This window comes from Chiloscyllium punctatum, chromosome 11, assembly GCF_047496795.1.
Source record: "Chiloscyllium punctatum isolate Juve2018m chromosome 11, sChiPun1.3, whole genome shotgun sequence".
NCBI lineage: Eukaryota > Metazoa > Chordata > Chondrichthyes > Orectolobiformes > Hemiscylliidae > Chiloscyllium > Chiloscyllium punctatum.
Window position 1 is genome coordinate 114,607,951 of NC_092749.1, and position 12,153 is coordinate 114,620,103.

General features: G+C 42.3%; 1 protein-coding gene across 1 annotated transcript in view; it reads right to left on the bottom strand.

Annotated features, from left to right (window-relative positions):
* Window positions 1–3,406: 3,406 nt before the first annotated feature.
* The window catches only part of LOC140483362 (aftiphilin-like), a 59,419-nt gene continuing 50,672 nt past the window's right edge, over window positions 3,407–12,153 (bottom strand). Inside the window, exons 8-9 of the mRNA XM_072581564.1 lie at window positions 7,191–7,314; window positions 3,407–4,509 (exon numbers count right to left, since the gene is read on the bottom strand). Coding sequence (XP_072437665.1) covers window positions 4,371–4,509; window positions 7,191–7,314 — 263 coding nt within the window. The 3' untranslated portion in view covers window positions 3,407–4,370. The remainder of the gene's footprint in view (window positions 4,510–7,190; window positions 7,315–12,153) is intronic.

A 12,153-nucleotide genomic window follows, 5' to 3' on the forward strand; every position in this document is an offset into this window, starting at 1 on the left:
TGAGTATGCCCCTCATTGTCCTCACAGACCCTGGGCTTCACATACTCAAACTTCACTTCCAACCTTCCAACATGTACCCCCCCCCCCCCATCCGATCAACTCCACTGCCAACCACAGAACACAAGTCTCACATCCATAATGTCCCCTTGAATACAAACATATTCAATTCATCCCCTTGTTCAACATATCCTTTCAACTCAATTCATCCAAATTCCTGAGATCACACAGACAGACAGACAGGATAGACAGCGCCCGTCCCAGAGTTTCCTGCACAGGACCTACCCACACCACCCAGAGTGTGTAGGGAATAAGTCCAGCCTCACGTGATATAAGATTATAGGAACAGGAGTAGGCTACTCAGCCCTTGTGCTTGTTCCACTACTCCATAAGGTCATGGCTGATCCAAGGCCTATTTCCAAATCCCTTATTACTTTTGCCAAGAAAAAAAGGTATCTCAGATTTAAAATTAACTGATTCAGCATCCCCGCTGCTGTTGTGTTCCAAACCTGGACCCAGCCTGTGTGCATAGAAGCACTTCCTAACATCTGGCCCTAATTCTTAGCCAGTGCCTCCTAGTTCTAGAATCTCCACCCAGTGGAAATAGTTTCTCTTTATCCACCCTGTCTTTTCCTGTTAATACCTCAGTAGCAATATTAATATATCATGCAGCTGCTGTCACTGGAAATCTCAGTCTCTTATTTGGCACCTCATCCCAAATGGACATGAGAACGTTTCTCAATCTTTCTGACAGTACAGACTGAGTCTTGGTTCATCTGAAAGAGTGCATTGCTGACACTATGGCTCTGTCTCAGCGATTTACTGAAATGTCAGGCTGCATTTTGGAAGATATTTATTTTTATATGGAATCCGGAACATTAGCTACTGAGATACACCGACAGTATAACTCGTCACAACCCCAGTAGGTATCAGTGCTATCTGATCAGTTCCAACAGATATGGAGGAAAAAGTTATTCAGTAGAATAGAAACAGGTTGCTCTTAAAATGATACGGTGGTCTTTAAGTCATGAAGGGATTGGCCAGAATTAAGAAACTATCTGCTAGCAAAGTGGTCAGTTACTAGAAAATAGAGTTACGATAATTGATTAAAAACAGAGGTGATAAAAGACAATTACTTAGTGAGCTACTGGGATCAGAAAGCAGAGACTGAACGGATGGGCAGGGCGTGGCCTGGGATGGAGCACCCTTTCGTGATGAGGAGAGGCTGGATAAGCTCAGGCTGTTGTTTGGAGCAGAGAGCCAAAGGGGGACCTGATCAATGTGTAAGATTACAAAGGGCATGGAAACAAAGCAGCTGATTGCCCAAGTTGAAGGGTCACTAACAAGGGTGTACCATTTTAAGGTGAAAGGCAAGAAAATGGAGGAAAATGTTTTTCACCCAGAAGATGGTGGGATTCTGGAATGCGCTGCATGGGAGGGGAGTTGAGGGAAACCTCAACTTTTGACAGTATTCAGATGAATGTCATAACATTCAAGACTATGGGCCTAGTGTTGGAAAGTGGGCCAAGTGTGGATTTACAGTAATCTTTGTCAGAACAGAGTCGATGGGCTGAAGGGCCTTTACTGTATGATTCTATGAGTAGAGCAATTAGAGCACATCCAAAAATCCAACACAGACTCAATGGGCCAAATGGTCTGGTGTTGCATCTTGGATTTTGAAGAGCAGACTGCCTGTTGCAGTTAGTAACTGTCAATCATGTGCATAACAAAAACTCTGACTCCTTAGCAAGTTCCCAGTATTACTAACATCTTGGATTTTAGTTTGCGGAATTGTCTATGACAGAACTGGAGTCACTGGTCACAGCGAAGGAAATAAAAAAGGTTACTTTCTCTTCTCCAAGTAGCCCAGGCTTTCCAGATCTTTCACTTTGGACTCAGATTTTCTGGGAGTTCACCGAAACTGCTTATCTGCTGTTGCAAGGACACAATGCAGTAGAGAGCCAATGTGAAATATTTTTAAAAAGTTGTATTGAAGTAGACACCAGGATTTATGGTGCGATTGCTGTCTTATGTGGAAGAATTCACTCTCTGATAAATGGCGCATGTCACACCGACTGAAACTTGATGGCAATGGCAGGTTCTGTTTGAATGTAATCGAAGTCTGAGTGGCAATGTAAACATTCTGGACTGGAAATGGGAGTATTAAGTGAGAACAACATGATGAAACAGCAAGTGGGAGAAGCATGTTGGAAAGATTGAGGATGCACTGCTTTTGTTGTGTGTGGAGTGACTGGGAACTGGCCACCAACCACTTCAGTCTGCTCAGTTTGGCTGAAAACTCAAACAACATTCAACCATTTCCCAAGGCAACAAATACTTTCTTAACTCAAAAATATTCAACTTTAATGTGCTTATCAGATGTGAAATATAATGTAATCTGAGTTTGGCAGATTTTAAATCAGTGATGGGCCATTGCAGCTCACAATTCGACCCTCAACTGGTTTTGTTGAAAGGTTTTATGGTTGATGCTGCATGACAGAATCTGCACACCAGAGGGCAGTGTTACTCCACAGGATGAACAATGCTGTCCAGCCACAGAATGGCCATCATCAGGTTCAAGGAAAATGGTCCCCATTAGCAGCTATCGATTCTCAGTCCTTTGTTTGCCCAGCTGCTGTTCTTAGTCTCTCTGGTCTCTATTCCCAACTATTATTTACTCCCTCCACACCACCTTCAGTGTTTATACCAACCTTATCCCTACTTCTGAGCCAGGTTCAAGTCCCATCTGCTTCCGCGAGGGGTCATGACATCCTTGAACAGACAGATTAGAAAACATCTCCAATGCAATTATTTACTTTGCTGTTTAAAAGCCAGTGTCCAGTCATTCTCTAATTGAATCAGAACTATAAACTGTTTTCAAAAAATGGCCATGGACTGATTTCACCGTCCTTATGTGGAAGGGGAGAGGTTTTCAAACAAAGGCTTCAGTTTCTGAGCAGCACCATTAAAGATACTGTCTGCACACCCAGGTTAGAGAGAACACTGACCCTGCAACATCTACATAAGATGCGAATGGCAGTGGGCTAATGGATTTGTTGCTGGATTAATTAGTGCAAAGGTACATGATCTAGGGTTCAAATCCTTCCATGGCAGCTGGGGAATCTAGATTCTATTGAAAGCTCGTATGATTAACGGTGAGCAGGAAACAGTCATTGATTGTTGTAAAAACCCACCCGGAGTTTATTAGTGTCCTTTAGGGAGAGAGATCTGCCATCCTTATCCTGATCTGGCCTATGTGACTATAGTCACACAGCAACATGGTAGACTTTTACACAGCCCTCCGAAATGGCCCTGCAAACCACTCAGTTTAAGGGCAATTAGGGATTAACCTTACCAGTGACAAAATCACAGCACTTACTGTCACTGTGAAAAACCACAGAACAACGGATTTTCAAATCATCTCTTTATTTCTGTATATTCTAAAAGGAAATGTACATTCTACAGTTATAAAAGAACCTGGACATGCACATCAACCTATACAGCTTCCTGTGTACCAGAATTTTTCCATAGGAATTTCACCAACATTTACAATTCATAGTTATTACTGTACATACAGCTCAAATCATTGCAAACCGTTATGTCCACCTTGTCTTTACACTGTGCAAAATCCTCAATAGATGCATTGGCAAAATAAAGCAGAAATAATAATAAAGATCAGGTTTCACCTCAAGAATCTGAGTAAGACATTTAGATATTGGTCCCTCACCCCCCAAATTAGCTTAGGTTTGTGGATACAGCATCACTTTGGAGACCAGCTGAACTGGTGCCTGTATTGTTCAGAGATAGTGGTTTCCTAAATGACCAAGGCCATTTCAGCTCCGTTGTGTCTCGAGAGGTGGTTGCATCCCTGCTATTTGGCTCTGTATGAGACTGACCACTGGCTTGATGGGATGTGGAAAATGGCAGTGCCCGAAATGCCGAGAACCAATGATGCTTTACTGAACGGGCTTGGAAACCATCCAAACCTCCACAAAAAAAAAACTAAACAGGAAACAAAACCCAACATTCACCAGGATTCCACCATTGGTCAGAATCAGAATAGTTACATCAGTTTGCAATCGCTTTCTGCAAGTCCCTGACAGATTAGCTGACATAAGAGAAATTTATAAACCCAGCACAGCAAAAGATAATTAACCTGCAAAGAAAAACTTGATATTTACAGATTCTTCTCTAATATAAACACAAATCACCTCGGTATAAATAAATAAACATCAATGTATTCTCTGTGGAACTCTCCAGAATCTAGCGAGCAACAAATCATCTGAATGACTGATTAGTTTCATTTTATTTTGAGAAAGCCAAAATTAGACTGATTTTAAAATGTTCAGAAAAATAAAAGTGGGATCCTTGGCTCAGTCTGAGTGGGAGCTTACCAAAGGTGTTAATGTGGTTGGGAACATCAGCACTTTGGCATGCATGAATGACAGGTCAGGAAGGCTCGCTATCACTTTGGCTGCTTCTGTACTGAGAACTTCCTCCTTTCTTGGTTTCCTAAAGAAAATAAATAAGTTATTATAAATTTGAATACTTCAGCCAAGGAATACTAAAAAACATTCAACATTATTTTTGAAAGTCAGAGTAATGCATAAAGTCCAGAAGTCAAATATTCAAAGATCAGTGTAAAACAACATCAAAAGCTTTACTCCCTTGAAAAAGCTGGAGATTATAAACGGTGTTTACACAGCACCTTCTCCATGCCAAAGCAATTCACATGCCCGGATAGAAGGCAGTCTCTCCGATCCAATAACTCAGTCACAGGGATAGATTTGGGGGGGTGGTGCAGAAAAGATTAAGAGTCCAAACAGGTGAATTTACAGGAGTCAATGGTGGAAGCGTGATCCAAATGGGATCTGCTGCATCAAGGCAAAACAAGAAGAATGGAGAGATCAGAGGCTGAGGGCAAGAAAGAATGAGAGAGTTTTAAAATCAAGCCACTGATGATCTGGAATTCACAGGTCAGCGGCGGGGGGGGGGGCATGGAGAATCAGGAAGGAAAGGCAAAGGCAATGGCCTAGGGGCATTATCACAAGACTATTCACCCAGAAACTCCAATCATCTCCCGGCCCCAGTCCCCACCAGATGGTGGAACTTGAATTCAAAAAAAAAAATTCTGGAATCAAGAATCTACTGAAGACCATGAAATCACTGTCGATTGTCTAAAAACCCATCTGGCTCAATTATGTCCCTCAGGGAAGGAAATCTGCCTTCCTTACTGGATCTGACCTCCATATGACTTCAGACCCACAGCAGTGTGGGTTAACTCTTAATTGCCCTCTAGGCAAATGGGGATGGGCAATAAATACTGACCTAGCAGTGACACCTCATCCTGCTAATGAATGAAGAAAGGAGCTAAGCAGCAAAACATTGGATCAACACAAGTTCACACTGGGTGGGAAACAGGAAGCTGCCAGAGAAAGCTTTGTAATAGCCAAACCTAAAGGAACGAGGGAAGGATGGACAAATGTGGCAGAGGCAGGTGATGCTGCACCTACTGGGACACTCATTCTTACTGATGGGGAGGATACCGAGATCAAAAACATAGCTCAGGGCCTAAACAGCTTGGCATGGCCTGGGACAATGACAGAATTATTGACCAGGGAATGGAGATCAAGGAGAGTCAGAGACTGGGCACACTGCACTGAATAACTCCCCAAAGCCTGTCCACCATCTGAAAGGCTGGTGTACAAATCTGGAATACACCCTCCTTGCTCCATCAACACTCAAGCAGCTTAATACCAACCAGGACAAAGCAGCCCATCCACAAATATCCACTCCCTCAACCACTGACACTTAGGAGGAGTGTGCACCACTTTCAGGATGCCCTGCAGAAAGTCACCAAACTGTCCTAATAGCAGGTTCCAAAACCCACCAACTCTATACAGAAGGACAAGGCAGCAGATACATGGGAACCCCACCACCTGCACATTTCCCTCCTAGCCACTTACTTCGCACTATGTCATGCTCAGTCAGTGTCAGTGGGTCAAAACCCTGGAGCACCCTAACAGCATGCCGGGGTTACTACAGCTTATGGACTCTGGCAGTTCAAGGCAACAGCTCAGCACCACTTTCCTGAAGGAATTCAGGATGGGGAGCAGATGTTGGCCCAGCCAGCAATGCTCATATGGCAGGAATTAATCAGAAAAGGCAATAGTCTTGGCCTTTTAATGTGACATAGGAGGAATACTATATTCACCCAGGGCTGGAGGCAGCCATGGTGATATGAGAGAGATAGCAGAGGAACCGAGAGCTGCAATGAGGGATGCGACAGTGGCAAATGTTGGCAGCTCTCTATGAAACCTACTGAGTGGGCAGTGCCATGGAAAAGAGGCGGGGGGGGGGGGGGGGGGGGAGAAGAGGAGGAAGGTATAAGGGAAGAATGTTGTAGTCAAGTCTGTTTAAACGTAAGTGACAGGGGGTGTGTCAGGAACAAAGAGCAAGGATAGTGCACTGCGATCACAAACACATCACAGATTACTGCTGAGTTTTAAATGTAGTGATGAGTGAGGTGAAATAAGCAGAAAAGGGATTGAAGGATTCAAACTGAAATAACAGCAGAGGCATTCGACCTCAAGGAAAAGGTCAGAAGTCATGTGACACCAGATTATAGCCCTCCAGGGGGTTTATTTGCTGCTTCTTCACGATTTCACCTGAAGGGACAGTGCTCCAAAAGCATGAGAATTCAAATATAACCTGGTGTCATGTGACTTCCAAAACCATCCACCCCAGTCCACCATTGGCATCTCCACAAAGAAAAGGAGAGACACAAGGCTATAGATAGGAAAGAATGTGAAATATACAGGTCCCATCTTCAGAGCAGCTACAAATATTGGAAATGCAACGGTGTCTGAATTGGATGGAAGATGATCCCATTGAAATAGTTTCCAAGACAGCTGTGCACTGTCAACACGGAGTTACATTGGAGAGTCTTTGTTCAGCTATTCACAAAGAAAATCTCCAGTTCAAAGAAAATAAACTGGAATACACTTGAGACACTTTCAAGAAGCAGTTCACTGTCAAGGTTCTATTTCTGGGGAACATGTAGATTAGGCACTTTAAATATTAATACAAAATTATATTTTAATTTTTAATCAGATACCCAACTGTTGTGTACAATGCACCATCCCTGGTAAACCTACCTGCTGGATGGGATTTCAAACAATGCGATACCTTACCTGGTGGATGTGCTAGTCTTCTCTGCTGTCAACATGAGCCGAGCAAACGCATCAGTCATTCGGTTTACTGTACCAGAGTCTTCCAGTTTACATGTAGTCAGCTCATACAGTTCTGGGTCAACACCTGCAAGATAATGTGGAACTGAATCAGAGGAACCTTCCTATAGCCACATGGAACTCAGCTACACAGCTACCAATATAGCTCCAAGCCCAGGGTTCTGGTTTCTGTAAACATCTGAAATACTTATATCAAAAGTACCAAACTGTTAACAAGTTTCAATCCTTATTATGTCAGCTGCAATCTCACTGAAGTTTCCAATCGCGCACAGAATTAGCCAAGTCACCGCTGAGGAGTTTAAATGGCGACATTGTTTTGCATGACAGAACAGATTCTGTAAATGTGGTCCATGTTTGCACACACAGTGCGGATTGCTTGAAATTTAAAGGAAACTCTCAATATTGAACAGTTTCCACATTGCTCTCTTCCCGATAGATAAATACTATTTTGGTTAGTGATAGTCTTTGCAACTTAGCTGCAGCTGAAACCTGGCCTTTTAAATACCTTGTACAATATTGACTAAATGATTTGAAATACAGTCAGAGTTGTACAGCACAGACATATCCTTTGCAACTGATAGCAAATGAGTTCTTCCTATTTTGCAAACTCTTGATCCTGGGACTACCACTAAAAATGCAGACAATAAATTTTACCTGGCAAAGTATTACATGATTAATCCAAACTACAGAAATGAAAATTACTGCTGTCAGCAGAAGCAAATTTATAATCTTTGAAAATGGGTCATCTAAGATTAGAACAGTACATCAGAAAGAATATAAAGTGACAAACTGTAAGAAAGTTCAGTCACAGAAGCCAGAGTTACAGGCTGACTTGAAGAAAAGTCAGGCTATTCATGTGTAAAGTCCAATATTTGTAGAAACACAAGAACTAGGAGGAGAGAGTTGTTCAGCCTCTTAAGCCTGCTCTGCCAGTTCAGGAGGTCATGGCTGGCTTCATTTCAGCCTCAACTTAACCCTTTAATCCTTCTCCAATTTCCCGACATCCCAGCACATGCCACACACTGTGGGGGAGTGAATCTCACATTCACATTGCTTTGAGAATCAATTGCTCATCATCTTGGTCTTAAATCCGCTATCCCTTATCCTGAATCTATGACCATTTGTTCTAGATTGCCCTGAAAACAAAGCATGCTGGGTGATCACAGCAGATCAGGCAGCATCCATGGCATTGCTACTATCGATGATTTTTCATCAGAGCCCTGAACCATAGACTCAGAACATTAGCTTGTTCTCTCTCCATGGATGCTGTCTGACCCGCTGTGATTTCCAGCACTTGCTATTTTCAGTACAGATTCCAGCATCTGCAGTAATTTGCTGCTATGTTCCAGATTGTCCCATGTAAGGGAACATCCTTTCTGGGTCTTCTTTAGAAATCTCCTTTCCGATTTTATATATGACGAATATACTTCCTCTCATTCTCCTAATTTCTAGACAGTACAGGCTTAAACTGCCCAATCTCTCTTCATAAGAGAAACTCCTCTTCCCTGGAAACAACTTAGGGAATCCTCTCTGAGCTGCCTCAGATATGAATACATCCCTCGTAAAGGGGGTCAAAATTGTATACAGTCCTCTGGGTGCGGTCTGCCTGATGCCTTGTACTCTCTTCCTTTAATAATAAATGCCAAAATTTCATTTGCCTTCCTTATTAGCTGCTGTAGCAACATCTTTGTTTTCGGTGAAGAATGCATGAGTACATCTATTGCACAGAACCACTCAAGTTTCTCCCCATTTAGACAATAAATGGCAACAGACTATAACTGCCAAAATGAAACATGTCAAATCTCAGCTCACTGTGACTTGCAGAAGACACAATGTGAAAAAAGTTATTAAAACTAAAGGCTACAACGTGTACCCAGGAAACAGAAACATAAAAATATTCAGGTTCAAAGAATTCAATAGTGTCTTACAAGCAGGTTCGAGTAAGCCCATTCACTGAAACTGTGTGTTTTTCAAAGTAAAGAAAGCAAAGAAACAGCTCTGACCTTTTCAACCTACAAGTTCAACGTGTTGTAAATCATTTGTTAATCCTATTTTCCTGGGAATTTATGTACACACACTGGCAAACGTACAAAACCATTAATTTTGATTCATCACAGTCTTGAATATCTGAGTCTGCAACTTCCAATGGAGCAAATAATTTCAGAATTCATCTCAAGGTTACCAGTCTGCTTTCAACTTCATTAAACTAAATTTGCTGACGAGACAAAAATGTGAACCTGCCCCAAGATGAAGATCACTTCGACTAAACTAAGCTAGAAACATAAGCAAGATGATGGCCCCTGGAAGTGGCAGAAATGCTCTTTGAAAAATAGTCAAAATGTTGTTATTTGAGTAGACATATCCACCATTTAAAATGGTACAGTTTTGTACAATATCTCCTGGTTAAAACAACAAATTGTGCAATCTGTAGCTCAGCAGACTCAACTCCTTAGTCAGCAGAAGCATCACTTGATATTGCGCAGTCAGACTGAGACCCAAATGGGCCCAGCTTGTACTCCCAATATCCCACAGTAAGCAAGCTGATCCAAGACATGGTTCTGGCAGAAATACCTCCGTGCCTCAAAGTGAAGGAACAACAAAAGAGTAAGTTTCTACTTCCTAAATTGGAGACAAAATTTTTCAAATTGTTTGTTTTGCCGTCATGGTACGTACTCATGAGTGTCTGGCATATTTTTTCCCCAACTGTTTCTCTGTACCCCCCCCCTCTCCGATCTACCACAGAAATATCCGTCAGTACAGAATAAGAGGAATTGATATAAAGGATAATTATATTCCATTTTTAAATATGTTTGTTCCTCTGAGCTACTTAACACGAGACCTAACATTAAACATTCATGCCACACAAATACCAGCAATGACCACCTCCAATAAGAGATAATCAACCATCAGCTCTTGGTAATCAACTATGCTCCCATTACTGATTTCCCAACATCAACATCCTGGAGATTACCATTGAACAAAAACTGAACTGGATTAGCCACTTAAATACTGTGGCTTCATAAGCAGGTCAGAGGATAGGAACCCCGCAGCAAACAACTTACCTCTTGACTCCCCAAAGGCTATCCATCATCTCCAAGGTACAAATCATTTGCCTGAATGGGTGTAGCACCAACAACACTTGAGAAGCTTGACAATCCAGGACAAAGCAGTCCACTTGATATGGCGCCACATCCACACATTCACTCTCTCCACCACTGATGCTCAGTAGCAATAATGTGTACTATTTACAAGGTGCTCTGAAAATGTTTAGACAGCATCCTTCCAAATCCATGACCACTTCCACATGGAAGGACAAAAGGCAGCAAAGGTCACTCAGTGTTTAGCACTGCTGCCTCACAGCGCCAAGGACCCAGGTTCAATTCCAGCTTCGGGTGACTGTGAGAGTTATTTGCACATTCTCCCCAGTTTCCTCCGGGTGCTCCGGTTTCCCCCCTCAGTCCAAAGATGTGCAGGTTAGATGGATTGGCCATGCTAAAATCGCCCGTAGTGTTCAAGAATGTGTAGGTTAGGTGCATTAGTCAGGAGTAAAAGTAAAGTAATAGGGTGGGTTACTCATCAGAGGGTCGGAGTGACTTGTTGGGCTGAAGGGCTTGTTTCCACACTGTTGGGATTCTATCAAATACTTGGGAACACGACCACCTGCAAATTCCCTCTAAGGCACTCTCCATCCTGATTTGGAAATATATCGTCGTTCTGTCAAAATCCTTGGACTTTCTGCCTCATAGCATTGTGGGTGTCCCTAAATTAAATGGAACTGGAGCAGTTCATGGAGGCAGTTCGCCCCCCACCTTCTCAAGGGCAACTAGGAGTGGGCAATAAATGTTGGCCCAGCCAGCAATGCCCACACCCATGAACAAAGACAAAACTATGTCCAAGAAAGGTGAAAACGAGTGGACAGTGGCATATCATCACTGATCCCCTTTCTACCTTATTTGTAAGATCACCTGGTCAACGTTACCCCTGACAAAATGCCAAACATGAGCTTCTTGACATGGCAGTGTGATGCTTCTCTGCAAACACTTGCAGCATGCTGTGGTACCTTGAAAGGAACAGACTGCTGTTTGATTGTACAATCAAGCCAAATGGCCAAGTCAGAAACTGCATCTGTATATTGTTACTCATCTCTCCATCAGGAGATGGAGCATTCAGAATAAAGAAGTGTTCACTGTAAAGCTGCATGACTGCTCACACTGGTAAATACAGAGCATTCATTCTCAATATAGGTCTAAAAATAGCTATGCTCCAAAAATATTCAAAGAATTAGGCCATGTACAAGAGCAAGTAAACCCAAAACCAGTAAAGCAGCGGCAGAACATAAAGATCAACTGCCAACTGTAGAATTTCTAGATTACTGAGAAAACTTGAAGATAATTTTGCCTCAGCATCCAAAACCAAAAGGTTAGGTAGTGCAAATTACACTGAATTGGAATGAGCTAATAAAGTAAGTTCAGTTCAGAGAGAATGACCTTAAATCAGCTCCTCCAATAGCTTGCACGTGTTTCTAGTTAGCTGCATGGGTAAATCACATGTATCTGCCCAACAGCATGTAATACTAAAAGGTAGTTCAGGTTTAATTTCAACCCTTATGAACATCTAGAAAAGTTCTGAAATATTTCAGCAGCTATATGTATTCAGACTTTTCTCCAAGTGCAAGGCTATTATCATTTCTACATAAGCAGCAGTGACCAATTGTAGTTTTGCATCAAATCAAAATGGCACTTTTCAATTACATGACAACAACTAGCTCAGGGGAATTCAACATCCTTTTGAGATTGCATTCACAGAATTCACCTGATGAAGGAGCGTCGCTCTGAAAGCTAGTGCTTCCAATTAAACCTGTTGGACTATAACCTGGTGTTGTGAGATTTTTAAACTTTGTACACCC